The 27883-nt window shown below is 36.8% G+C and overlaps 5 protein-coding genes across 11 annotated transcripts; 3 read left to right on the top strand and 2 right to left on the bottom strand.

Annotated features, from left to right (window-relative positions):
- Positions 1-717: 717 nt before the first annotated feature.
- LOC117632790 (ER membrane protein complex subunit 8/9 homolog) lies at positions 718-2937 on the top strand. Its single transcript, XM_034366360.1, has 5 exons — positions 718-1067; positions 1219-1365; positions 1463-1522; positions 2327-2490; positions 2579-2937. Exons 1-5 carry the CDS (start codon positions 861-863, stop codon positions 2607-2609), a joined length of 609 nt encoding a protein of 202 aa, XP_034222251.1. The 5' UTR covers positions 718-860; the 3' UTR covers positions 2610-2937.
- Positions 2938-3484: 547 nt separating this feature from the next.
- On the top strand, positions 3485-5522 carry LOC117631879 (pentatricopeptide repeat-containing protein At5g48910-like). Its single transcript, XM_034365205.1, has one exon. It carries the CDS (start codon positions 3533-3535, stop codon positions 5417-5419), a length of 1887 nt encoding a protein of 628 aa, XP_034221096.1. The 5' UTR covers positions 3485-3532; the 3' UTR covers positions 5420-5522.
- A 105-nt stretch (positions 5523-5627) lies between these two features.
- On the bottom strand, positions 5628-9320 carry LOC117633280 (oligopeptide transporter 1-like). The gene is made up of 7 exons (XM_034367016.1): positions 9260-9320; positions 8456-8898; positions 8147-8244; positions 7312-7884; positions 6800-7067; positions 6432-6614; positions 5628-6337 (listed from the first exon to the last, which is right to left on the bottom strand). Exons 1-7 carry the CDS (start codon positions 9318-9320, stop codon positions 5717-5719), a joined length of 2247 nt encoding a protein of 748 aa, XP_034222907.1. The 3' UTR covers positions 5628-5716.
- A 551-nt stretch (positions 9321-9871) lies between these two features.
- Positions 9872-13697, bottom strand: LOC117631683 (oligopeptide transporter 1-like). The gene is made up of 7 exons (XM_034364962.1): positions 13121-13697; positions 12356-12798; positions 12160-12257; positions 11490-12062; positions 11118-11385; positions 10808-10990; positions 9872-10703 (listed from the first exon to the last, which is right to left on the bottom strand). Exons 1-7 carry the CDS (start codon positions 13194-13196, stop codon positions 10083-10085), a joined length of 2262 nt encoding a protein of 753 aa, XP_034220853.1. The 5' UTR covers positions 13197-13697; the 3' UTR covers positions 9872-10082.
- Positions 13698-21782: 8085 nt separating this feature from the next.
- LOC117632139 (dynamin-related protein 3A-like) lies at positions 21783-25155 on the top strand. Of its 7 annotated transcripts, none has more exons than XM_034365556.1 (7): positions 21783-22092; positions 22279-22525; positions 22750-22788; positions 23067-23176; positions 23416-23508; positions 23620-23712; positions 23808-24185. In XM_034365556.1, exons 4-7 carry the CDS (start codon positions 23078-23080, stop codon positions 23958-23960), a joined length of 438 nt encoding a protein of 145 aa, XP_034221447.1. In that variant the 5' UTR covers positions 21783-22092; positions 22279-22525; positions 22750-22788; positions 23067-23077; the 3' UTR covers positions 23961-24185. The 7 variants fall into 7 exon arrangements, with proteins under 7 accessions (XP_034221447.1, XP_034221445.1, XP_034221444.1 ...); XM_034365558.1 differs by lacking the exons at positions 22750-22788; positions 23808-24185 and adding exons at positions 24546-24600; positions 25068-25155 and having other exon boundaries at positions 21786-22092; XM_034365554.1 differs by lacking the exon at positions 22750-22788 and having other exon boundaries at positions 21785-22088; positions 22234-22525.
- The last annotated feature ends 2728 nt before the right edge of the window (positions 25156-27883 follow it).

The raw sequence follows: 27883 nt of genomic DNA, 5'->3' as shown, positions 1-27883 counted from the left end.
TGAATAATTTCCGTCTACCAATATAAACATTGATGCTTTAAGCGACGTCTCCAAGCATGTTGATAGCCTTTGTCTCTTTTCTCAAACAAGCAATTTAGAGAATTTTTGAGCAAATTTGGGAAATGCGAATTGCCCGAGTCGTTTCTCGTTGCATGTGATTTGTGATTTTAAATTTTTAATAACAAAGCATAGCAACCATTTGCGATTCACTAATGTGCCGTGAGAGGATTATGTACAATTGTTTGGGAGAGGAAATTGAATTAAGGAATTTGAGTGAAACTTTCTTTAAAAAGTGTAGAGGTTTGTAACTCAAATAATTAGTATATGAATTTTTTTTTTCGTGGTGTTGAGAGTGACTTGCTTATTCCGAATGCATACACCTCTCTTCCTATGGTACATATCACGTGATCATAAAATAACACAATATTTTCTTTAGTTTTTATTTACTTATTATTTGTGGGAATTTGAATTTGAGGTCACTTAAACCGTTTAGAAGAGAAATACCAATAATTAACTGGTTGATGCATTAGTTATTGATCTTGATATTTTGTTTTATGACCATATAATTAATATGATACAGAAAACATCCCTAGAACAAAAATTAATGACATCTAAGCAAAAATGAAACCACACACCAAAAAAAAAAAGAAAAAAAAAAAAGAAAAAGAAAATAGGAAGACACCGCGTGAGACGGAGATATATTAGAAGCATTACATAATAACATTCGTGGAACATCGTCTGGATCCCCAAACTTAAAAAAAAAAAAAAAAACACTGAAAAATTGGACTCTCTGCTTTCTCAGTCTCTCTCACTTTCTGTTGAGCCGGCGATTCAGCAACTGAAGTCCAACTCAGTGAGTGATGGGTGGCGAGTTACGATACGAGATCGCACAGAATGCCTACATAAAGCTGGTGCTGCACGCTCTCAAGCACAAGAGCTCCGCCGTCAACGCCGTCCTCCTCGGCCGCGTCTCCTCCCAAAACGATGCCGTCGAGATAACGGACTCCGTCCCTCTCTTCCACTCCCAAATCGGCCTCCTTCCCCAGCTCGAGATCTCCCTCATCCTGGTGATTCCCACATACCCTCCTCCTTTCTCTCTTATCACACTTCTCCCTCTAGGGTTTCAAAATCTTAAATTGAATTTTCCCACGAAACAAACAGAGTTCGAATTTCTTGAAAAGAGATTTAATTTTTTTTGTTGTGATTGAATTGGGTCAGATAGAGGAGCACTATGCTGCTAAAGGAGTGAGCATTGTGGGCTATTTTCATGCCAACGAAAGGTTTGACGATCACGAGCTCGGCGGCATTGCCAAGAACATCGGCGATCACATCTATCGCTACCTTCCTCAAGCCGCAATTCTTTTGGTGTGTGATTCGTTCGTCCATGAACCTTTGTTTTTGTAGTTTGTTTGCTGCTTGTTTGATATGGAATTTTATTCTATGTATTTTCATCCATTTTCAGTTAGACAACAGGAAGCTTGAAGCTTTGACAAGAACTAAGGACCGGAGCCCCGTAATGCAGGTGCGTACCTTTAGCTCTTTTTTCTTTTCTTCGGGTTAATATGTTTTTTTATTTTTTATTTTTTATTTTTTTGGGTATGAAGAATCATTGATCTTTTTCTTAATGAAAGAAGCATTGATCATTTTCTTTGTCTAATTATATTATATGATGGGTGTATGAGTGTTTTTAGTGTATGAACTGCTTGTAGTATGGTAATTAGTTAAACAAAATGAGAGGGGATTTGTTTGTGGTACGTGTTTCTTCGCTTTTCTAGTAACTATAAATTAACAATACTGCTTTGGGGAGATTGGAGTTATTGGTGTGGATTAACAATACATGCGTTTCTTCCGCTTCATGAGCTATTTGTCGAAATTGGCAATGCCAGAATCCACCTACTTTCTGCGGATATGCACAAACATCAAAATTTTCTAATTGCTAATCTATGCTCTACATTATTTGTGGGAAACTCATGTTTTCCATGGTTTTTCCTTTCCCTAAAAGCTGTCAGAATTTTGAATAGAATTTCAGTTCAGTGCATCTTGGAGAGCTGCTTTTCAACATCTTACAGTATCCTTACAACGTCGGAAAGGATTTCAATAGAGTTGTTGAAGGAATTGGTTAATACCTAATTAATGTTATTCGGCAAACAAAAACATCAAGTTTGAAATCATTATTTTTTCATCTAATTTTTAAAGTTCAAATGGGCTTGGATAGATAGTCTTTCTCCCCTGGTGTAATCTCGTATTATGTGGTTGTTTATTTCAGTGTAATTTGTCCTGGAAATTCTTTTTCCTAATCTATCTCAACGTTTAAAAAAACATTCAGCTTTACACGAAGGATGCATCTAGGATTTGGAAGTTAATCGGCTCTGATGGAAATCAGTTAACCATCAAGGAGCCATCAGCAAATGTTGTTCTACTGGATTATGTCTCCACTGAAAAATGGCAGGATGTTGTAGATTTTGATGATCACCTTGATGACATTAGCAAGTGAGTGCGATACATCATTATACTTTTATTTTAAACCAATTTTCATATTGATAAGTAAATTGTAGTTGACTGGAAATGTAATGTACAGGGATTGGCTAAACCCAGAACTGTTCAAGTAAACTTCGCATTGCTGTCAGCATGTGTGCTACTCTTCAAATATTACAAATGGCTTCATGCTCAACTCAGTTTCTCATGCTGGGTTTCAGATGACAAGGGATGACTTATCAGAGAAATCAGACAGATTCACCGTAATCTTGGTTTATTGTTTGTAAGAAACTTTCGAGACGTAAACAACTGGATTTCAGTTATCTTCTCGTATACTTTAATGTTTGATACTAAAGAATTTCAGTATGTTCTTTTCTTGATCACTTGAAATGGAGTTTATGTTGGTAGAATCGGAACAAAATGTTATTTTTGAGCCTAATGTTATATTTTCTTTGTATCAAATTTGTGATTGACTGAACAGCTAGTGAAAGGCGTGGTATTTGATGCCAATGCCATGCTGTGTTGTTGGCACAATGTTAAGTTGCTTGTCGTTCAACAATCTGAACGCGATTATACCTGGGTTTTATGGCCAAATAAATCTACATGAAAACCGTAATGTGAAAGGGATTTTGTTAGGAAGGTAGAAAACCAATAATTTTTTTATATACATAATCTAAGCAAATGATATCTTATGTTTTTAAATACATAAATTTTCATGTATTCCGTTTTTCATCCAGAGGTTGTCCTTGTGTTCAAACTCCATGCATGAAGGTGTGTTGCTTGGAGAATTTTCTTTATTTAATTAGGATTTTTTTTTTTTTTTTCAAAAAGATGATAGGAATTGATCAAAGAGATTTGTTGGAAATCGGATCCTTAATTTAGGGATATATTCAATAGAATTTAATTAGAGTAATTCACCTAAGAAATTTCTCTTTTCCACATGCGGCGCTCATTATTCGCCGAAATATATATGCTCCCACACAAACATACACAAAGGTCGAAGCTTTAAAAGTGAAAAGAACTTAACCGTTGAGTTCAACGATCTTGAACAGTTGAAATGCTTTCAACTGTCACTTCCCTCCATCTTCCTCCTCTGAACCACACAGACTCTCACACTCACAGACCCAATTCACAAAACCTCACAACCCATCTTCTCCACAACTTCAGCTCCCCATTAGAGCTCAAACAACTCCATGCCCACCTCATCAAAACCAACACTCCTCTCACTTCCCTCCCTCTCACTCGAATCGCCTTCGTCTGCTCTCTCAATCCCAGTTTCTCTTACGCTCAGAAAATCTTCAAACACCTCGAAAACCCTGAGATTTTGGCGTGGAATTCGTGCTTGAAGGCCTTCGCCGAAGGCAAAGATCCCATTGATGCAGTTATGCTTTTTTATCAGTTGCAGAGTTTTCATGTTTTGCCTGATAGTTTCACTCTGTCTTTTGTTCTAAAGGCGTGTACGCGTTTGTTGGATGTTTCCAATGGTAGAGTTTTGCATGGTTATGTGGAGAAACTTGGGTTTCAGTCGAATTTGTTTTTGATGAATATGATCTTGAATTTGTATGCTTTGTGTGGTGAAGTGCGGGACGCTCGGTTGTTGTTTGATAAAATGTCGCATCGAGATGTCGTGACATGGAATATAATGATGACCCAGTTGGTAAAGAGGGGTGATATTAAGGAAGCCTATGATTTGTTTTCACGGATGCCCGAAAGAAGTGTGAGGTCATGGACTTTGATGATTTCAGGGTTTGTCCAATGCGGGAAACCTAAGGAGGCTATTAGTCTATTTTTGGAGATGGAAGAGGCTGGTGTGAGGCCAAATGAGGTGACTGTAGTGGCTGTTCTTGCGGCTTGTGCTGATTTGGGTGACTTGGGTTTGGGTAGGAGAATTCATGAGTACTCAAACCAAAGCGGGTTTAGCAGAAATGCTCGTATTTCCAACACTTTGATTGAGATGTATGTCAAATGTGGATGCTTGGAGGATGCCTGTACAGTTTTCGATGGGATGAAAGAACGAACGGTTGTGTCATGGTCAGCTATGATTGCAGGGCTTGCCATGCATGGACAAGCTGAGGAAGCTTTGAGACTTTTCTCTAGGATGATTCAGACAGGCATGGATCCGAATGATGTAACCTTTGTTGGACTCTTGCATGCTTGTAGCCACATTGGGTTTGTGGCTCAAGGTCGTGAATTCTTCACCAGCATGACTAATGATTATGGTGTAGTTCCTCGAATTGAGCATTATGGTTGTATGGTTGATCTTTTGAGTAGGGCAGGGCTCCTTCAAGAGGCTTATGAGTTTATTACTAACATGCCTATCAAGCCGAATAGCGTTGTATGGGGAGCACTGCTTGGTGGATGCAAAGTTCACAGAAACATTGAACTGGCTGAAGAAGCAACAAAGCACCTTTCTGAATTAGATCCACTTAATGATGGATACTATGTGGTTTTGTCAAACATTTATGCAGAAGCACAAAGGTGGGAAGACACAGCGCGAGTGAGAAAGCTAATGAGGGATCGAGGGGTGAAGAAGACACCTGGGTGGAGTTCAATCACAGTAGATGGGGTGATTCATGAGTTTGTTGCTGGGGATGAAGCCCATCCTCAAGCTCAGGAGATCTTCCAAATGTGGGAGAAACTAGTTGTAAAAATGAGGCTGAAGGGTTATGTGCCTAACACTTCAGTTGTTCTGCTAGACATGGAAGAGGATCAGAAGGAAAAATTTCTCTATCGCCATAGCGAGAAATTAGCGCTGGTTTTTGGGTTGATGAACACGGGACCTGGAACACCAATTCGCATTATGAAGAATCTTCGTGTTTGTGAGGACTGCCATGCTGCTTTCAAACTTATATCAGCAATTGTTAATAGAGAGATAGTCGTGCGTGACCGGAACCGCTTCCATTGTTTCAAAGATGGTTCTTGTTCCTGCAGGGATTACTGGTAGGAGGATCTAGACTCCTAGTGAAGAACATTATATAGTTCAACTAACATCATTTTCAAAGACATTGAATTTTAGATTATATGCAACATATTTCAGTTTCAAAGCATGCTTGCTTCTCTGGTTCCAAATTATGAAAAATAAACAAACTATTTAATTGCACAAGACTAAAATCTGCCTTTTAATTTATTCAAACTAAATAACTATGCTGCTACATCTTCTTCATCATCATCGAAACTAGAAAACTCAGCTAAGATATGCAAAATTAAATGGGCATACATTCAAAGAGGATTTTGACGAATCTCAAAAAACTGGACACCCTTTGGCCACTATCCCTGGTGCTGTGGGGCACTTAGCCAATGGACAATGATCATCTTGGTCCAGACCCCACCACTTTGGTCCCATAATATTCTTGGATTGGAGGGCGAAATATAGGATAACAGCAGTAAAGGCCACTCCAGCATCCAAAGCAGCTGATAGGATATAGTTATGCCTAGCCCACCACTCCTTGTACCTTCTGTAAACAAATAAGTTGAAGAAAATTCCAACTGCAAACCATGACGAATAGTTTACGGCTTTAGCTGGTGGCATTACACTTGTTGCTCCAAGGATTACAGGCATATTTATGTGCCTAATCCACTTTTTGTTGGGGAATTTTTTATGGAGCAGCCAACCGGGAATGGGTGCCAAAAAGCCGATGAGGAAGAACCAGTTCAACTCTGGGTAGATTCCTTTGCTAGTGAACATTCTGAGTGGCCCTATGACTCCCCATATGATTGAAGCATTGTAGAACACATCATCACCAGGACATGTCCATGGACTCCCCTCTGGCAACTTTGCCGGATTGCAGATGTTCTCGACAGTTGTCAGAAGCCACCAAGATGTGGCAAAGTAGGCACTTGTAGCTGCCAGTGTTCCAGCTAACTGAACATACAAAAGGGGAAATTGCATGTGTATGTTCCATTATATCGGACATAAGAAAAACAACTGAAACAAATGGAGTTTTCTTGATAATTACCTGCACCAAAAACATGTCCTTAGGAGGGATCTTCATATAGTGACCTAATTTAAAGTCACCAAGAAACATGAGTGCTTGTGACATGCTGATATATCCATAGGTCTTGAAAGCCACATTAGCAAGAGGCTTCCCTGGGTACATATACCCGATAATTAGCTCTGTAATTATGTTGAGGCCTGGTTGCTGCACAATAAATATTGAAATGAAAAATGAAAAATTACTACGAGTCTTTAAAACAGAATTATGCCGAATACTGAACATATAGTAGATATTCGTAGGCGTATTCATGTATGTACGTATATGTTTTCAATCTAACAAAAGAGTAGGTACGATACGATTGTACACAAATGAAATGACCAAAATCATACCATGTTTGTTGTGGCCGCAATAACCCCGATGGGTAAGGTGAAAGATAGTGCAATGGCACAAGCTAGTAAAACTCCCCACCATGGAAGTTGGAGCTGTTTGCCGAAACCTTCACAAGTAAAGATGGCAAGAGCAACCATTAAAACAAGGATGGTTTGGAACCACCATTCAGGGACTGATTCATAGTTCCTCTTCATTATTCTCGTGTGGATGTCTCCAAGCTGATTCTTCATTCCACTAGTCGTCTTCTTCCACAGTCGCCATATTTCTCTGCTCATGATGCATGATGTCAAACAAAGAGGAAGAAAACAATGAAATATTTATTAATTAGTTTAGATGTAAAAGAAACATCATAGAGTTTAGGAAATTAGATTGTCATACGTAAATAAGATTCATTCTATTATATTTTACGTCTGGTGTTGGATTAGGTTTTGATTTCGGTCACTTGATACTAATGTACATACGTTTAACATATGACTTGGGACTCGAGAGTGAATGTACCAGAAAAACTTACTTTCCATAAAAGAGTGCAACGTGTGAAATAGTAGCTGTGAGAGTGGCAAAGCCCCATCCATAGGTGTAGGCAAAGAAGACACTGAGGTAGAGTTTACTATAGCTGTTATACTCCTTCAAATTCATATTGAAATTTTTCTCATCCAAAACTCGACTGACGTTGTAGGTTTGGCCATCATAGTCAAAAGTGTGAGAGGAAAATAGTGGGAACCTCTTAGCATCATATGTATTGGTCCAATAGGCAATGGGGGTAACAATGTAAAAGATCACAATATAACCAATCAACATGTTAATGACTGCAACATCAGGATAGGCTAAGGGGCTGCCCAAGAAGGAAGCAACGGTGGACCAATCAAGGGCAAAAGAGCCAATTCCAAGTCCCTTCAGCCCTGAACCAATCTGCTGGGCTGTGATTGAGTCCTTCCATACCCAGCAAACCAAGGAGAGAGCTGTTATGGAGGGGAAGAAGAAACTTGGGATAATGTAGTAAGCAAAGCTGCTTGTGAAAATAATGATGAAGAACTGCATCTTTGTACGGCCTCCTCTGGGTCTCTTTTCCTTTTCATGCAATGCCCTGCCATTAATGCACATTATAAATTAACTAACTAATTAATTAATTAATTTGGTGGTTCACAATTATATACAAGACAAGAAAGAGAAATAAACATGAAGAAAATAAAATATTGATGAATTATTCTTTTTAATATAAGCAATATTGGTGGAGAGGGAATAAAAAACACAGAGCTTTAATTGCAGATTGAGTAATTATAATGTAGTACGGTATTACGGACTAATTAGCTAAAATTGTTTCAATTTGACAAATTAAATTAAAGTACCTGAATAGAGAGACTTGAACCAAATTACTGGGCCACCACATGTAAGGGGAGTCAACAAGGTATCTTCTGAATAATCCAGCCCATCCATATCCAAGCATCTGAAAAGATTTCATACACAGAAAAATTTATGTGGTAATGTAAATGCATGTAATCTTTTTAACTGCAGTGTCAGTACTATCGCGCAGTGGGTGACTATCAACCGTTAATGCATGGTGAATTAACTTGCATCAACAACTGATAAGGCAACCATCCACTTGCTTGTGCGCGGGCAATTGTCCTTAGCATTTCTCCCGAATGTAAATTTTTTACCTGAGTGGTGTGAGCTAACAAGAAGGCTGCCATAACATGAATACTTCTGTGGTAGTAAGCCTTGACAATTGTGATGATGTTAACTGCATAAACACTGTTGGATCCAGAGTTTGCAAATATGGTGATCAAAACGTGTTCCTTCATACTGAAAGGCCCCGGATTGAATGAGAAAGACCATTTTGTGAAGGGGACTGAAAATTGTGTTGTTGGAAGGACCGCAGCCATCAACTTGCCAAGAGGGAGGACCACAATTTGGGCAGACACTGAAGAAACGAAGAGCTGATTTTGGCGGTACCCAAAAAACTGGTTGATAAAAGCAAGAGTGGTGCATGATAACAGGCCAAGCACCCATGTTCGAAATGTCATGGTTGGCTCTGATGGGTCATCTGTGATTGGAACTGTTAGCCTAACTTGCTCAATTGGGTTGTCGTCCACTTCATCATCTGTTTTTGCATCAACAAATGTTTGACAACATCAGTTAATCAATTGTAGATTTGATTGATAAAGTGTTGAATTTCTGGAAAGTAGAAAGCTAAAATGATAGCTTAAGATTTCAGAGAGACAAATCAATGGACTACTAGATAGTGTTCTTAACTTCACCAACTAACTGTGTGACGTTTGATCACAAGATGTTTCGGCGTTATTTTCAGTGGATTCATCCCGTTTTACTTTTGTCAAGCTTTTAATATGGTATTTTTACATTTTTCAACAATCAACGATATTTAGCCCATATATCTTTATCATAACGATGATATATAGAATGAAAATAAAAACATTTTCTAAGTAATTGTTTGGGGGACTTACCATTGACATGGATCTTGGAATGAGACTTGGTTTCACCGTCGCCATCTTCGTAGACCGTCATCTTTCTTTGCCTCCTTTTACTCTCTCTCAAAGAATACCATTTATGTGCACGCTAGGCTTCTGCAAAGAACAAGCTTGCAATGATATAGACTGGGCTCTACACATAAAGCAAACACGCAATTCTCAAAACTTTTATTTTCTCAAGAAGAATGGAGTTTATTTGAAACATATTTATTGACCATCTTACTGACCACTTTTTATACAAAACTAAGAGTCATCTTTGTAATTCAAGTCCCACTTTTAATGGAGATTTCAAACAAAAAGGAAAGAATGTGGTCCAAATAGCAATGCTCTTTCAAGAAACCAGTTTTTAGGGCCTAAACTCCAGTGCAATGGAGTACGGGTCAAAGACACAAAAATCTAAATTTGGAAATATTTATGTGATGTGGGAAATCCTTAATATGCATCTAGTTGGCGAGTTTTGACATGAAGTACAATTGGCATTAGTGACGTCGGCATACATATATTTGCATCTAAATTTGTTTTCTTTGTATGGAACATTATAGAGAATGTGAATGGCTTGGTGGCTTTGATATATGATAATGTTAATTATTTCAGTATTAAAGCATGTTTTCATACACTAGTTTTCACATTATGCAAAGTACCAAATAACTTATTACATTTTGACTAAAATCTGAGTCTGCAGCTTCAAGGTAATACAAACTAATTAATCAACTGTACAGCTTCATATCTATACCACCAATCAGCCAGAACTGCGCTAACTATATATGATTTGCACAAGCACATGTGAATTACATTAATCTCAGAGAACTGGACAGCCTTTGGCAACTATACCCGGTGCCGTGGGACACGTGGCGAGCGGGCAATGGTCATCAGCTAACAGGCCCCACCAGTTTGGACCCGTGATATCCTTGGATTGGAGGGTGAAATATAGCAGAACTGCTGTGAAGGCCACACCAGCATCCAAAGCAGCAGAGAGGATATAGTTGTGCCTAGCCCACCACCCCTTGTACTTTCTATACACATAAAAGTTGAAGAAAATCCCAACTGCAAGCCATGCCAAATAGTTCACAGCCCTAGCAGGAGGCATGTTACCTGTGGCTCCAAGTATAATGGGCATGTTTATGAGCTTGATCCACCTTTGGTTGGGAAATTGTTTAGAAAGCAGCCAAACAGGGACAGGTGCCAATAAGCCAATGAGGAAGAACCAGTTGAGCTCTGGGTAGACTCCTTTGTCAGTGAACATTCTGAGGGGGCCAATGACCCCCCAAATGATTGATGCATTGTAGAACACATCATCACCAGGACATGTCCATGGACTTCCCTCTGGCAGCTTTGATGGATCACAGATGTGCTCAATGGTTGTGAGAAGCCACCAAGATGTGCCAAAGTAGACACTTGAAGCAACTATTGTTCCAACTAACTGAAGATCATCGCCAAAAAAGAAGAAGAGGGGGAATAGAAATGAGTGGATAATTTTATCAGAAATATGAACAGAAATTGATATGAGGTTATGTAATTCATTACCTGCACAACAAACATGGACTTAGGAGGGATCTTCATGTAGTGTCCTAATTTGAAGTCCTGAAGAAACATAAGTGCTTGTGACATGCTGATATATCCATAGGTCTTGAAAGCCACATTAGCAAGAGGCTTTCCTGGGTAAATGTATCCGATAACTAACTCTGTGATCACGTTAAGCCCTGGTTGCTGCAGAGTTTGTATAATTAAATGAGAAATTGCAACTTCATGTGATCGCTTTGAAGGAAATGTGTAACAAATTATGCAGAGCACTCATCATATTGTTCAGATTTAATGTTTTCTTGACCATATATACCTGGTTTGTTGTGGCTTGAATGATGCCGATGGGTAAGGTGAAAAATAGTGCAATTCCACAAGCCATTAAAACTCCCCACCATGGAAGTTGGAGCTGTTGGCCAAAACCTTCACAGCAAAAGATAGCAAGAGCAACCATTAAAACAAGGATGATGTGAAACCACCATTGGGGCACTGCTTCATAGTTCTTCTTCATCAGCCGGGTGTGGATATCTCCAACCTGATCTCTCACTGCACTAGTTGTCTTTTTCCACATCTGCCAGATTGTTCTGTTCATGTATGTCACAAGAAGCAAGAAAGACAACGAAGAATTTATTAGCTCTAAAGAAATATTGCCCAGTTTACAGTTAAAACTGATGTCGAAAAGGCTTACCTTCCATGGAAGAGACCAACATGGGAAATAGTAGCCGTCAAAGTGGCAAAGCTCAACCCATAAGTGAAGGCAAAGAAGGTACTGAGATAGAGCTTGCTGTAACCGTTGTACCTAACCATATTAATATCGAAATTTTTCTGATCCAGAACCGAGGAAATGTTATAAATCTGGCCAGTGGAGTCGAAAGTGTGTGACGAAAATATTGGAAACTTCCTAGCATCATAGGCGTTGTTCCAATAAGCAATGGGGGTGACAACGTAAACAATCAAGACAAAACCAATTAAGATGTTAATGGTAGCAAATCCGGGTGTGGCTAATGGACTGCCTAAGAAGCCAGCAACAGTGGACCAATCAATGCCGAAGGAGCCTATGCCAAGGCCATGCATGCCGGAACCAATCTGTTGGGCAGTGATGGAGTCCTTCCATATCCAGCAAACAAAGGAGAAAGCAGAAATGGAGGGGAAAAGAAAACTTGGAACAATGTAGTAAGAAAAGCTGCATATGAAAACCATGAAGAAGAACTGCAGCCTAGTGCGGCCTCCCTTCGGTCTCTTTTCCTTTTCGTGCAATGCCCTGCCATTAAAAAAAAATGAAGAAATAATTTTCAATTTGAAGTGGCTGCTAAATTCATTCAACATGACAGATAGGAAAGAGGGTGGAAATAAAATACCTGAAAAGAGAGACCTGAACCAGATTTGAAGGCCACCACATGTAAGGAGAGTCAACAAGATATTTTCTGAAAATGCCAGCCCATCCATACCCAAGCATCTGCAAAATTTCATGCAAAAAACATGAATTTCCATAACACAAACAACTACCAAGAAAGCAAGAAAACACACCAAAGAAACACTTTGCCATAAATTCACCTGAGTGGTTTGAGCTAACAAGAAGGCTGCTGCAGGATGCATTTTCCTGTGGTAGAAAGCCAAAACAATTGTGATAATGTTAACAGCATAAACGCTGTTTGATCCCGAGTTGGCGAAAATGGTGATCAACGCATGTTCTTTCAAGTTGAAAGGCCCCGGATTCAATGAAAACGACCACTTTGTGAATGGGAATCGGATTGGCTTCTCTGGAAGGGTAGCAGCCATCAACTTTCCAAGAGGGAGGACAAGAATTTGGGCCGAGACCGAAGAAACATACAGCTGATTCTGGCGGTACCCGAAAAATTGGTTCACAAAAGCAAGAACGGAGCATGAAATTATCCCAAGAACCCATGTACGAAATGTCAAGGTTGGCTGTGAAGGGTCATCGGTGGTTGAAACAGTTAGCCTAACTTGCTCAATTGGGTTGTCATTCACTTCATCATCTGCAGCATGAGCAAATTGGCAACATTGCAGAGTGAATTTCTAACAACAAATTGGAACTCTTCAAAAGAAGAAACTTTTTAAGCAAAGTAGCAATATCTCATTCAAATCAATTATCATGGCTCTGTCAACCCATTCTTGATGTCATTCAAGAACATTCAAACACATTTCATCACATATACAAGAAACACCAGGAAAATTTCATAACTGAAATGGGATCCAATCCAATCTTGACATAACCAATTCTGCATAAACATGCTGAGAGTAAAACAGAGGAATTCCAGAGAGAGATACAAGGAGTAGGACTAGCTTAGAGGGACTTACCAATTACATCAACATCTGACTGAAGCTTCCCAGGCAACTTTTCTTCAGGAACTCCATCCTCAACATAAGCTGCCATCTCTCTTTTTCACTCTCACTTTCTCTCTCCTTTACTCTCTTTCTCTCTCTCCTGGTAGAAATAAGGCCAGCCAACCGCTCAGTGACTGCAAGCACACATCACTACTTTTATACACAAGCTACTTGGTTTGATGATTACTTAAGTTTAGAGGCGCACAAGCTTGGAATGAGATCCAGGCTGGGTGCTTTTAGAAATAAAGCAATGCTGGTAGTTTCTTTTTCAAGAAACCAGTTTTTTGGCCTCAGCTCTGGTGTGATGATGCACAAAAGGGTCAAAGACACAGCCTTTTTGGCTGTATCCTGTGGGTTGGAATCTTATCATGCATTTATAGCATGAGCAATTTGACTTCTGAAATGAACTTGTGCATCTGTGAATTTTGGAACGATTCTACTGCATGTTCTTGTATAAAAGACAAATCTTCATGTGCACAAAATGAAAAGGAAAATGAATCTAGACTCCTTCTTGGCCCCCACCTAAAGGAAAAAATGAACCCAAGCTACTTCTAATTTATTTCCCAAAGAAAAAGGCAAGTGAAAAAAATAAATTGATAGTTGGGATTCTTCGGGGTCTTCTTTTGTTTTACTAGAAAATAATTTATGAAAAATATGAAACAGTGGAGACTTGACTTGTGTGTTGACAATGAGTGATCTGGACCTCCAATTTTTGGGGGATGACAGCTATGCGAATTAATATCAGCGGTAGTTGCCAAAATGAAATTATGGGACTAATTTAGTGGCAGATATAGCACTGGATGAGATGTGCGTTTGTGACTATCAAACGTGGACGATTCTTGTCCACGAGATATGAGAATTTGATAATCCAATCCAATCCAATCCAATCTAAAAGGGCATTTTACTTCACATTCAATAGCTTATATTTAATGTGTTTCCCACTCTCTCCACTCGGATCTGAATATCTCTTTTCGTTTTTAGATTAGATTAAATTAAAGTAAATTACCGCTTTTATTAAAAAAATATATATAAAACTATAAAACTAAAAACCTCAATCTGCTGCATGATGCATGCTCACCATCACCATCACCATCAACCAGGCTTTTGTTTAATTAAAGCTTTAAACAATTACACGGGCATACAATATTCTGTTCTTTGTAACAATTAAGTCAAGGTAAGTTTTAAAAGTCAAGTCGTTTACACGGGTGTTAGTGATTTTTTTTAATCATCGATACATGTGGATTTAACAATACATCAATAATTAACTTTCACTCGTGCGTGCATAGACGCCGGACCATGTTAGCAAAATTCTTAATTCAATGGGTGACTGAAACCTCCAAGTTGCCTGAAATTTTCCTCTCTAGCTCCTTAGACTAAGAATATTGGCTGCATTATTTAATGTGTATATTATATTTTGTTTAGTTTTTGCAGTACACAATTTTTGTTATGGTGGGGACAATGCAATTAACAAATAAAACCATGCCGGCACGTTGTTTCTTTTCTGGAGAAATCGGATGGTTTTGGCCTAAACTCTTTGGTCTCTACGCTACACAACCATGTAAGTTTGGCTTAGCTAACGTGAGACATCTAGAAGAGTCAAAAACAAGGAGGAAAGGTTTGAAAACTGAATTTTTATTTCACTCCTTAAAGACTACTTATAGCTATTTTATTTTCGAGCCATACACAAAAGTGGTCCATATTTTTAAGACCTTAAACAAAAATAGTTAGAAGTCTTTAAAATACGGCTAAAAAGATGAAAAATCAACCAAATTGATAGAGCATTTCCCCTTACGACTTTTTACCCTCTTGAGCTGAAAAAACCTCTCCACCAATACATTCTAGACCGGGCAGGATGTGGGCTCCATCAATACTGGACAAGTTCCAAGGCAAGATCAGCCCGAACTGCTGGCATTGAAGTCAGCAAAGAAAAAAAAAGTAAAAAAATTGAAAAAAATTCTGAAAAATTACCAAAAAATTCAGAATTTTTTTTAATACATACCTAGCAATATTTTATTTATTAATCTCATACATATAAATAAAATTAATCCCATGTGAATAGTAATTGCCTTTGGGTTGTTATGGCAATGAGTGGAAAAGCACACTATTTATGTGAATAGTAACTGCCCTTACCTCCTCTTGCCTTTTACTATGGTAAATGGGTGGAAGTGCTCTTATAACCCTAAAAATGGAGCGATAAATAATGAAAATCTGGGTCTTTTATGAGCTCGTTTGGTGGGCTCGGTTTGAGTTCAAACCAATTTTTATGAGTCCGACTCTTTTAGATGAGACTTATAAAACACAATATATTGGATTATTGTCCAATTTAATAAGGGCTTGTTTGGGAGTGATTATGGATAGGTCAGTAAAAAGCACATGAGAGGTGTTTCTCCCTATAATCACTTAAAATCACTTATGGTTCGTTTGGGAGTGCTTCTGGAAGGGTTAAAAGTGCTTTCTGACAATCGGAAGAGCTTCTGACGGCGTTTGGCAGAAAAGTTTAGAAATGTTTTTGGGTCAAAAAAAGCGCTTTTTGGAGAAGCACTGCCAAGTGCTTTTTCAGGAAGCACTTCGATTTTTTATAAAATTTTCAACAACTATATAATTAAAACGCTTTTGTTAGAAACACTTATGAGCAGAAATGCTTCCTAGAGAAGCAGTCCCAAACGAGCTTTTAAAATGATTATATAGAGAAGCACGTGGAGATGCTTCTCTCCAGAAGTCACAAACAAGCCGTCTATTTCTAATATTTATAAGTTCATCAAACATTAATTACGACAGTAGTCTAATTAATATTGCGAGTAGTCAAATCTTCATGGAAGTCGGCATTCCACTAGTGTGGGACACCGTGGCCATTTAAACGTTGAGGATTTCTTACCCATGATTTGGAGTGATTTTGGATATAGATGTATGTAACATTCATATGAAGTGAAGTGGATTGATTGATGTGGGAGCAAATATTTTCGTCTCCAATCACAGCACGCTACGTGAAAAAGAAGATTATCTCTTAAATTAATTAATTGAACCAGTTTATCTGGCTAATTAATTAATTGGGATAAATATCTTAATTAATTTGATATTATCTTTATTTAATAAGATAATATCATTAATTCATATATTATCCTAATAAAGAGAAGATAATATCATTAATTCATATATTATCTTCATAAAATGAGATAATATCATTTAATTCAGATATTATCTAAGTCTGACTCGATCCCTACGAATTTGGGTAGAGAATAAACTCGGCATGTTCTCTACAAAACCCTAGCCCCGAGGCTCCTATAAATAGACGACCTCATTCATCATTCAAGATACATCTAAACCTACTCCTAATACCCGAGAAAAATACCTGCAGCTCTCTCTCCCTCTCCACTCTTCATATTTTCTCCACACGGATCCGGCTGTCTGGTTTAAACCATACATACAACTCCGTACCCTTTGCTTAGCTATTGTTACAAACACAAAAACTAACTTAGGCATCAGAGGGCCTTTGGCCAACACCCCCGGGTGTGGTCTATTTACTCTAATCTTTTTTACAGGAAACGAGGAAGAGAGAGAAGGAATGTCGAAGGTTGAGGAATCTAGAAGCGAATATTCTTCCGTGAGATTATTTGCACAAACAATTGATATTGTGGAAAATGAGATGCATGCTAGCTGACATGATGTTTATGTCTAGACTAAACCTATGTCGTTTTAGTTTTTCCATTTCTCTTTTGTTTTACAAGTTAGATGGTTTTTGAATTTTCTAAACCAATTTGTTCCCATTAAAAAGAGAAAAAGAAAAGTGTTCACACATGTCCGCACTTGAATCATTTCTATGCAGTGCAGGAGACTTTTCAAGAGCCCTAAATCACGTACACGTTAAGTTTTGAAACAACCCACCTTCGGAAATGATCTATTCTTCTCATTCAAGATATCAACATGTAAACATTACTCCGCTAATTTGAATATACTAGTCAACCTTTGGAGTTGTTCACCCTTTTCTTGACATTGTAATGAAGTGGAATACATTCTGTACATTTTTTATATTATAATTCTCAAATTATTGTCTTCTTTTTAGATTTATATACGAGTTCATGATAATTTACAAATTTATACACAAATTTAAATAAATTTTACTAACTTTTTGTGAGTATACAATTAAAGTACTATGAGGGTTTGAATCTGAAATCATTAATCGGATTAGATTCCATTGGCAAACAGCCATTTTATTGAGTGATATATTTATATTTTAGAGTTTTAGTGGTGGAGAATGGGTGGGGTGAGTGTTTGTTTAGGTTCATAATCGCCTTGTTTCTAATTCTTCTATGAGTACTAATTGAGGGTCCACCCCTTATTTATTTATGAATCGGTTATACGTGATTGGACTAATTGTCCACATGCCAGATTCCACTACCAAAGGAAAAATCAAAGTCAAGCATCTCCACCCACCTAAATCTTGGATCATTTATTTCAGTTCTCACCTTTAACATTATATGCGTCCCAACTTTGCTTGTGGTACCAAGTTGTCATAAAAATATTAAATAAATAAAGAATGCTGTTATTTTCACTTAATGTCCTATTTTCTCATTCATTTTATTTTCAAAATTTTAGAAACAAATTTATCCCTTTATAAAATGACTTCTAAGGACTTAAGAAAAAAACATGTTTCACCCATTAAGAATTAAAAATACTAAAAATAAAATAATAAAATTTTTATTTAAAAAAAAAAAAAAAAACCCTAATGCACGTATATCATGTCACAACCCCCATTCATTTTTGTTTTGCACTCTTGAGGCAGCCGCCACAACCTCCTCTGTTGCCTTCTCAATCTCATCGCATCCACTTCACTGGTTGGAAAGTAAATTTTGAATCTTCATAAAAGTAATTCGCAGTCTATATTCCCATTATATTACATATACCTAAACAGTGTTTGCTTTTGTTTTTTTTGAACGATACTTTCATTCTTTCTATATGGGCTCTTTGCTTCAAACATGTTGCTTTCATGGTGGATTACTGGGTAAGTGCGTTGTTGAAGTTTGTATGGGAAAAAAAAAGACGCAAAAATTCAGCACCCACCCACCCAACTACAACGCTGAAATTTTAAAGTAAATTTAGATTTTGCCCATAAAAAAACTTTCACTTTTGGAAAAAACCAAAGTTTTTTCAAAAAAGACAGAAAAACCTCTCAATTTTCAAACCAAAGACATACAAATGTAAAGGATTCCTTAGGAAATCAAAAAATAAATAATGGCAATTTTGTCCATTTTGGCTTCTTTTAAAAATTTTCTATCTCCTTTAGTTTTTTCCCAAGTCTCCCAAATTTTAAAGAACAGAAAGAGACCTTTCAATTTGGGGAAAAAAAAAAAAAAACGACCTCTCAAGATTTTCCGAAGATGAAGGAACCAACTTGCTTCATGGTGGAAGATTGAATGAGCATTGAATAGTCGGGGGAGGAGAGGGGAGGGGAGAAGGAAGAGAAGAAAAAATGAGAAAAAAAAAGAATTAATAATTAAAGAATATTTTAGAAATAATAGTAGATGGAAAAATATGATTGTATTTTTTAAAATTTATATGGCGAGTGAAAAAATAAGACAGAAATGTGAAAATAACAACACTCCAAATAAATGAGCATGCTCTTGAATATTGAAGGCCTGAGGAAAGCTAAGAACAATCACTTGGGTGCACATGTAATTGTCAGCCCTAAGCCAGCGTCAACACTAAAATAATATTTATAACTATCAACTACTAACAATCACCTGCCATAATTGCCCTCATGCCAAAAAACAAGAACCGCTACATATTAGATATAGGCTCATTGTACCCATTATTATTTCAAGTGTGAAATGCATTAATGAACTGCCACTGACTTTTGCTATTTTGGTGGGTCAATGGATGCAGAAAAAACTTATTCTAACGGGATAGTACTTTTTTGTTATTTTCGATTGATAATGCAATGACACGTAAAAAAATTATCTCGCATCTCATTACGCTATTGATCAAAATAGCAAAAAATATTATTTCCATTACATAAAAGTCTCTCGAAAGACGCAACTCCTCCGATACAAACCTATCTTCAAATGGTTTCTCTAATTCGATGGACATCTGAGCATGGCCCAAGGTTTTGATTTGTCTAATTGGATTGATTGCTACCACTAAGAGTACCGGGTCACTAACAGCTGATCTGTCAAAACCTTATCCTTTGTGGCAAAGACAAAGTCGTTGAAGGGATTGAGAAGATGATATGTTTTTTAATTTTAACCCATGAATGCCAATCACTCTGCTCTTGGAAAGGAGTTGGTGAAATTAATGAGTGGTTTTAGATACTGTGTCAAATGATGACAATCATTGTCTGACTGGGCCCTACTTTTCTTACGCGTCTATGATGCTTTCATATGTCCCTTTGAAAGTTCAAAGGGTTATCATATTCTTGTGTACCTTTCCACCTCCAGCTGAATAAGGAACTCAAAATGTTTTAATTTTTTTAAAAATAAGGAGTTTTTAAATCTATTTTTATAATTCAAAAACTTATTTGGTATGTAACTTGACAATTGATTTCAAATATTAAAAATTTGAGAACTTGTAGGTTAGAAAAAAACTGAAAAAACAGATATATTTTGTTTTTAATAATTGGGGTGTTTTTTCAGTTGTTCTTAAGTTTAAGTTTTTAAAAATAGAACTACTAAACATGTTTTCTTTGTTTTGGACTCAAAATTCTATTTTTGAGTTTAAAAAGTTGGATTCAAATTGAATACCAAACATACCCGAGTTTTTGGGGACTCTCAACATAAACATGGTTTAGTTTCTTTAGATTTTAGAAAAAGAAAACATCAGATGTTTGGACAGAGATGTCACCAAGGTTTTGATTTGGCTAATTGGGTTGATTGCTACCGCTAAGAGCAGCTCCAGTGCTGCTATCAAACTGGGCAAAAGGCCCCCCTGGCAAGCCCAATGAGGCTTCATCGCAGGAAATCCAGCCCGGGCAAGCGCACAGCCAGAAATTGACTAGGCTGTTGCCCGCGGGCTGCTGACGTCAGCAGCTAATTTTCAAATAATTTTTTACTGTTGGACCCACCAGCTCACATTGCGCAATGGTTATAAGCCACGTGGCTTCTCCTAGAGCCTCCGATCAAAAAATCTTGCACAATCCAACGGTTGTCCAAGTTTTGGCTAAAAAAAATTGAAAAAAATATCAACAAATTTTTAAAAATATATCAAAAAATTCTTGAAATTTTTTCTATACATACCTACCAATATTATTCACTTTCCACACCAAATTTAATTTCAAAATTTTTTCCGCAAATGTTATCTTAATTTTTAGGTGAGAATTTTACGATAAATACTAATACTTGGGAATCGAAAATCTTATCAAAATCAGGGCATGTTTACGTATCAGTAATGGGTATGGGAGGAAAGGGAATGATTTCCATTCCTGACTTCCCCTGCGTTTACTTGCAATCAGGAATTAAAAAATAAATGGGCCCCACCTCAAAATCCGTAATCACATTCCCTCAAAACTAGGTATCAGATCGACTAGGGGGGACTAGTCGATACGATTCCCAAAACTTCCAAAAATACCCTTACCACTTTACTATAATTCCAAAATAACTCAAACCCTAAAAAAAATAAAAATACACGCCAGAAGGAGTTCAAACAACTCAAACCCTTAACGTTACAACACAGCCTCCCTGGAGCAGCAGAAACTATGTAAGTCACTCCATCTATCTATCTATCCACCTTTTTCTTTTTCTTCTATCTTCTGTCTTCACATTCATCGCAAAACAAAGTATGATCATGGATAAATAAATTGATGATATTGTCATAGTTAACCATGTTGGTAGTATATGAATGAAGAGAGATGGCGTTGGGTTTGGAAAATCTTATAGTTGGTGCAGAATGTATTTTGTCAAAGTGGAATGTCATTATCTTCTGTTTATGAATTTCTTAGTGTTACTATTCTAAGACTTGCAGTTTGTTTAGGTAATTACTACAAAGTGATTGCTGCCGTTTGGAGTTCCAATTGCAGCATCAGTTTTTGTCTAAAGCTTAATATTCCAAGGAATTTCTTCATGTTTTTACTTGTGATTTAACAAGATTTTATTGTTTTGTAGTTAGGCTAGTTTGCATTTAATTTTGAATTTTGGTGTAGGGCTTTCAACTAGTAAACTATTTGAGGTATTATTGACAATCGTATGAAATGTACTTTGACCATTTCCTCAACTAATGGGGGTTGATGATTCCCTTAACTTGTGGGGGTTATCGTCCTAAGAACTTTTTATTAATTATTATTATTTTGTCAAAGTGGAATGTCATTATCTTCTGTTTATGAATTTCTTAGTGTTACTATTCTAAGACTTGCAGTTTGTTTAGGTAATTACTACAAAGTGATTGCTGCCGTTTGGAGTTCCAATCAATGGATATGTGATAATTACTACATACATGATAATTACTAGAGTCTCCTTTCCATTCCATAATTCTATTATTGTTGTCATATACAGAACAAGGATTAGGCTTAGGTAACCAATATTTTTATTACAAAATTAGTGAAACACCCATTCCTAGACATGAAACTATAAATATACCCTACACTATTTAAAACATAGAAACACACCCAAAATAAACCCAAAAATCAACAATTGTATATATTTTAATTTAATTAATAAGATGAAATATCTTTATTACCCTTTTTAGCATTAAGTTAGTTTTGGATCTCGTTTGAAGCCTCCCTCAAGTTTGACAACCTCAGGTTTGAAGCCTCAAGCCCTTCCTCAGGTTTGAAGCCTCGAGCCCCTCTCCTGCTTCAAACCACCATCTCTCCTCTGTTCTCTCCCTTCTTCCCTCTCTATGCCTTCAAAGTAAACCAAACAGTCTCAAAGCCATGAACCAACACAAGACCGACAACAATCTCCGTTACATAGGTGGCCTCACATGTGTTCTCGCCGCCGATGTCTCCATTTCCTTTGTAGGTTTGTTCCATATGCTTCAATTCATTATTTTCCTTTTGATTTTTGCTTAATTTACTTGAATTTCTACTTGATTTCTCTTTCGCATGCACCAACCTCGAGGGATCGCCGATTTTCACCGACGATATATTCCAAAATGGCCAGATCCATCCTGTGTTCCTGATTTCAACCCGGATCTCTTGTTCGCAGATGCTGACGACGATGATTTTTCCATAGCCAAAAGGGATGCCGCTTCGTCTTCCTCTCTGCGGCTGCCATTGAAGAAGCTCTTCTTTGAAGAGCGGGATACGCCGAACTCGGTAAAGTCGTTTTACAACTCAGAAGGTGGACTCAAGTCCTGATCCATGAGAGCAACCAGCTTCTGAGTTTGATCATCAACACCTTTTACAGCAGCAAGGAGATCTTTCTCCGTGCGCTCATCAGTGACGCCTCTAATGTACGTATTTTCACCGTTTATTCTTATGTTGATTGCTCATTTCAGTATTTTTATAGTTTTATTGTATGAATTGTTGTGTTTTCTGTTTGCGTTTGGCTTGTGAACATTATAAATTCAACGACTTAGTTTGTATGGCTGAGGTTAGAGATTTGAACATGTTAACTTTTATGTTGTGGTTTATGATCGTTTGAATATGGAAGGAAACTAATTGATTTGTTCTTTAGTCGTGATTCTGCTGAACATTTTAACGCAATATTGTGAAGGTGAGATTTCGATTTCCTGTTATATCTATTGAATGTCAATCTTTCTTTTACCTATATAACTGATATTCCTTAAAGAATCACTTAATTGATATTTTTTGTATTAGTGCCTTTTTCTCAAATTTGTGTGTGTGTGTGTGTGAGTGAGAGAGAGAGAGAGAGAGAGAGAGAGAGAGAGAGAGAGAGATGTTTATACTACCTTGTTTCTTGTTATTTTAGTTTTAGCTAGTTTCACTGATGTTGCTTTGCTCCTTCTCTGTCTCTGTTTCACTAATTAACAGCTTTTGCTGCCATGGTGGATGGGAAAAGTCAGGAGATGTCAACTAAAGAATTGTCAGGAGGAGGCAGGATCCACTACATCCTCCAGCCAATTTTTGTAAAGTGCTTGGAGGTACAATGTACTATAGTTGTATTAAGAGTGCATTTCCTTTAATGATCATTGCTAATTGTACAAATTTTTGCTTTCTTTTAATCTGAAGCAACATATTACTACGTCCTCAGTTGTTGTCTTCTGCTTAGTTGTCTGATGTCAAAATACCATGCAATTTCTTTCTTGAAGAAAATTTTGAAGTAATGATACACTGTAAGATGTGTGCCATCAGATTGGCTGCTAACTATCACGAATTGTAGGAAGTGGACCCCTGTGATGATCTAACTGATGATGATATTCGAATGGCTATTCAAAATGCTTCTGGTGCAAGAAATGCTTTATTTGTGCTTGAGGTATGATGATGACATATGCTGCAGTCTTTCATTTTCCCTTGTATTAAATATTAGAAACTAATGGCTTGATTTTACACTGCATTGGCTGATAAGTTTCTGAATTGGTTTTAGGTCCCATTTGAATTTTTAGTTAGGAGACAAAATGCTCGTCTGTTAGACCCAAGCCTTCAGTGTCTTCGATTTGTTTATGATGAACTAATGAAGGTGAGTAATAAAGCATATGCTACGGAGTTCTAATTGTATGTTTCCATGAATCATGAGATGTAGATGTAATTAGGAAGATAAAATTTTGCCTGCAGATAAGCCACGCTTGTGAGGTAACTGAGTTGCAAAGGTTTCTAGTATTGAGAAAGCATCTAGATGAAGTCATGGTAAAATTTTTGCGCGATGGTGTAGAACCTGCTGAGAGAATGATAGGAAATCTTATTGAGATGGATGTATCTCTCTGTTAACCTTATTACCACTATAGTTTATTCACTCAGAATTAAGATCTAGGACATTGTTGCGTGTATGCTTGTTTTTTGTTAAATTTGTTTCAAAGAGTCTCAAAATTATGTTTAAATACTGGAATATACTAAAATCTAATCAAAATGAGTTGGCAGTAGTAACTGGTAAAATAGAAAGAGTCAACCTTCCTCAACACTTTGATATGGCATTTGCAACAAGCCAATTTTGGCTTTTTGGGTGGTTGTAGGTCTAATATATGACTTCTGTAAATTTCAACAAGTTAGTAAGTTGATTTGTATTATACAATTTGTTATCTGTAAGTCGTATGAGCAGTTGTTAACTTCCAGTAAGTGGTATGAACAACTGTTATACTGTTCATACCCTGCAACTGAGTTGATTTATATAACATAGTATTAACAGTGTACTTCTATGACATAGTATTAATAGATTTTCAGTAACAAAGCATGCTCTATATTTTGCTCTATATATGGCTGTGCACATGAAGTTTATGATATGCTATGATTTTTACTAGGAAGATAGTTCTAAGACATGGTATTAACAGTTCTTTTTTTCTTCTTTTTTTCTTGTAGAGGTATTTCCTTTTGCCATTGCGATTGTATCTGGTGAAACTGTAGACAATTAGAGGTGGTTTCTGCAAAGGATATCGGATGTCTTGCTGGGTTTTTTTAATATGAAATGGTATTAACAATGGTTTATTGTATGAAATGGTATTAACAATGTTCTATTTGTATGAAATGGTATTAACAATATCTTTTTGTAAGAAATGGTATTAAAAATATTTTTTTTTGAGTATGAAATGGTATTAACAATGTTTTTGTATGAAATGGTATTAACAATGTTTTTGTATGAAATAGTATAAACAATGTACTTCTATGACATGGTATTAACAATGTACTTCTATGACATAGTATTAACAGATTTTCAGTAACAAAGCACGCTCTATATTTTGCTCTATATATGGCTGTGCACTTGAAGTTTATGATATGCAAAATGTGATTTTTCCAAGGAAAATAGTTCTATGACATAGTATTAACAATGTACTTCTGTGACATAGTATTAACAGTGTACTTTTTTTTTTTCTTCTTATAAAGGTATTTCCTTGTGCCTTTGCAATTGTATCTGGTGAAACTATGGACAATTGGAGGTGGCAGCAAAGGATATCGAATCTCTTGTTAGGGTTTTTTGGATTTTTTGTATAAAATAGTATTTACAATGTTTTTCTATGAAATTGTATTAAGAATGTTTTTCTATGAAATTGTATTAACAATATAGCATGGTATTAACAATGCACTTTTATGACATGATATTAACAATGTACTTTAATGACGTGGTATTAACAATGTACTTTAATGACATGGTTTACTTTTTTTTTTTTGGGCCGAAAGTTATGGAATACGAGATGGTACAATGTTTGGGCTTGTTTATAAATTTGGGCTGGGTTTGTTTTGGGTGTTTTTTGAGTTTTTTTCTGTTGGGCTTGATAGTGGCAGTGCTGTAATTTATTGGAACTTCAACACTAATTTTGTTATTTAATAAATGGATTTTGGGTGTGTTTATGAAGTGTTTTCCATGTGGGGTTTTTTTATAATTTCAGCTCCTATTTTGGGTATATTAGTGAAGATCCCTATTTTTATTATTGTCACAAATATTTCTGGGTCTCACCTCGCATTGTGTTGATCAGAAAAGGAAAAGAGGAAAAGCCTTCATGCCATAGATCAGCTGTTTCTTTTTTGTTTTAGTTTTTGGTTTTTCCCAATATCCTTTTACAAATTTCGATGTCTCGTGTTGATCAGAATCTTTTTACATATGTTAAACTGTTTTTCATATCACAGATATATATATATATATTTTTCATATCACAGAATCTTTTGATATCTTGAATAATATACATATTTTAATGTCAGGTTTGGTTAATGTTCTTTCAACAGAGAAGGATCTTGCTGATGTGCAAGCTAAACTTGGTGGTGAATTGAGGAAAATAGAATTCCTAACTCCTTTGCAAGTATTTCGTATCACCAATATTTTAGCCAAAGAGCACGATTTGTTGAGGGTCTTCTTTACCATGACTGATGAAGAAAAAAAAGATTATGTATTTAATCTTATGGAGCATGGCTTATAGTGATTGCGATTGATGAGTAATGGGTGAATGACTTTTGTGGAGATTATATATCTCTTCTTTTGGTAGTTTGACTATTTTGTATTTAATCGTATGAAGATTATGCAAATTATTATTATTTGATTATTTACTAGTTACGTAGGTGAAAGATAAATATTTATTGGAGTTTATTTTGTGAATTTTATTTGCTTATGTTAGTTTTGGATGTGCTCTTTGCAACTGCTTAGCCCTTAGGTGACTTCTTTTGTGAATTTTATCTCACTTGATCAAAGATTTCTTAGCCAGGTTAGCTTGTCTAGCTTTTGGTTCAGAATAAATTGCTGATAATTTTCTTTGATAACGGATTCCCTCTTACTGATAATTCAAAACCCCTTTTCCTATAGCTTTTGGTTTTGGGTGAATTTTATATATGTGATGTGGTGAAAATGTGTAGGGCATTTTAGTAATTAAATTAATTTGGATTCTGATTCATGAAAATTAGTAAACAATAACAATGGGAATCAACCCCATTCCTTTACTAATTTCGTATTTTTAGTAAACAGCTTAATGGGAATGATTCTTCCCATACCGATTCAGTAGTTCCCCGATTCCTAAATTATCTGATTCCTTACTTTCTCCATTACTGATACGTAAACATGCCCTCAATGGTTTAAGTATAAAAAATAAAAAATAAATTTAAGTGAATAGTAATTGCCTTAGACTTAGCCCTTATGGGTGGAACCAAAAATGGCAAGGCTGACACTATTCATGTGAATAGTGGCAGCCTTTGCTTGCCCTTACCCTAGACTTAGCCCTTATGGATGGAGAGGCTCTAAGAGTATTGGGTCACTAACAGCTGATCTGTCAAAACCTTATCCTTTGTGGCAAATACAAAGTCGTTGAAAGGATTGAGAAGATGATATGTTTTTTAATTTTAACGCATGTATGCCAATCACTCTGCTCTTAGAGCATTTCTAGCAAAGGGCCCAAGGGGAGGGTTGGGGGGGAACCCAAAATGGTATTTCTAGCAACAAAGATCTGCCAGGGCAAGGAGTGGGGCCCAGCAAACTGGGGTGGCCCAAGCTCCAGCCCGAGGGCAAGGGCTGACATCAGCGCGCTGACGTCACGACGATGTCATCGCGGGAGTTTAAATTTTTTTAATGTTGGAGCATGCCATGCACGCGCCAACGTTAAAAAAAATTTGACGCACCCGCTACAGTCCCTCAATGGCTCTCTTCCACGTGGATAGCTTCTGGGCTCTTTGATCCACTTTTTCCAGCAATCCAACGACAGCCATTTTTTCCCCAATAAAAAAATCGAAACTGCTTCCCCTCCCAACGGCTCGCTTCCACGTGGCTCCTTCCGGGCTTTTCGATCCCCTTTTTCCAGCAATCCAATGGCAGCCAAAATTTTCCCAAATAAAAAAATACCCAAAAAATACTAAATTTTTTTTTTTACAAATACCAACCAATACTCTTCACTTTTAACATCAACTCCTCATACATTTTCTTCTCCTGCTACTATTATTCACTTTCTACTCAATATTTTTTCACTTTTAAGTTATTTTTTTCTCTATCATATTATGGGTTCTTCTAATGAAACCGGAGGGGCATGGAGCATGATGGAAGATGTTAGCTTGTGTGAGGCTTCGCTCCAAGTTAGTCATTGTCCCCTAACGGGCAATGAGATTAAATTCTGTCATATGTGGAAAAAAATTCATAAGGAATTTTGTGATAGGGTAATTGGTTCGACCTGTACGGATCAGGCATTATCTAGTAGGTGGAAAATTCTTAACAAAGAGTTGGGAAAATG

Source organism: Prunus dulcis, chromosome 6, assembly GCF_902201215.1.
Source record: "Prunus dulcis chromosome 6, ALMONDv2, whole genome shotgun sequence".
NCBI classification, from domain to species: domain Eukaryota; kingdom Viridiplantae; phylum Streptophyta; class Magnoliopsida; order Rosales; family Rosaceae; genus Prunus; species Prunus dulcis.
This window is presented reverse-complemented; position numbering and strand designations above follow the sequence as displayed.

Bases quoted from the DNA above. Each gene is read 5' to 3' on its own strand.
- LOC117631683 (XM_034364962.1), bottom strand. From the start codon at position 13,196: ATGGCAGCTTATGTTGAGGATGGAGTTCCTGAAGAAAAGTTGCCTGGG. The intron at 12,258-12,355 runs GTGAATTTATGG...GAAATTTTGCAG, and splicing joins TGTTAGCTCAAACCACTCAG to ATGCTTGGGTATGGATGGGC. The intron at 10,991-11,117 runs GTATATATGGTC...CAAACTCTGCAG, and splicing joins TTCAAGCCACAACAAACCAG to CAACCAGGGCTTAACGTGAT.
- LOC117632790 (XM_034366360.1), top strand. From the start codon at position 861: ATGGGTGGCGAGTTACGATACGAGATCGCACAGAATGCCTACATAAAG. The intron at 1,068-1,218 runs GTGATTCCCACA...GAATTGGGTCAG, and splicing joins TCGAGATCTCCCTCATCCTG to ATAGAGGAGCACTATGCTGC. The intron at 1,366-1,462 runs GTGTGTGATTCG...ATCCATTTTCAG, and splicing joins CTCAAGCCGCAATTCTTTTG to TTAGACAACAGGAAGCTTGA.
- LOC117631879 (XM_034365205.1), top strand. From the start codon at position 3,533: ATGCTTTCAACTGTCACTTCCCTCCATCTTCCTCCTCTGAACCACACA.
- LOC117632139 (XM_034365556.1), top strand. From the start codon at position 23,078: ATGGTGGATGGGAAAAGTCAGGAGATGTCAACTAAAGAATTGTCAGGA. The intron at 23,509-23,619 runs GTATGATGATGA...AATTGGTTTTAG, and splicing joins ATGCTTTATTTGTGCTTGAG to GTCCCATTTGAATTTTTAGT. The intron at 23,713-23,807 runs GTGAGTAATAAA...TTTTGCCTGCAG, and splicing joins TTTATGATGAACTAATGAAG to ATAAGCCACGCTTGTGAGGT.
- LOC117633280 (XM_034367016.1), bottom strand. From the start codon at position 9,320: ATGACGGTCTACGAAGATGGCGACGGTGAAACCAAGTCTCATTCCAAG. The intron at 8,245-8,455 runs GTAAAAAATTTA...AAATCTTTTCAG, and splicing joins TGTTAGCTCACACCACTCAG to ATGCTTGGATATGGATGGGC. The intron at 6,615-6,799 runs GTATGATTTTGG...TTTATTGTGCAG, and splicing joins TTGCGGCCACAACAAACATG to CAACCAGGCCTCAACATAAT.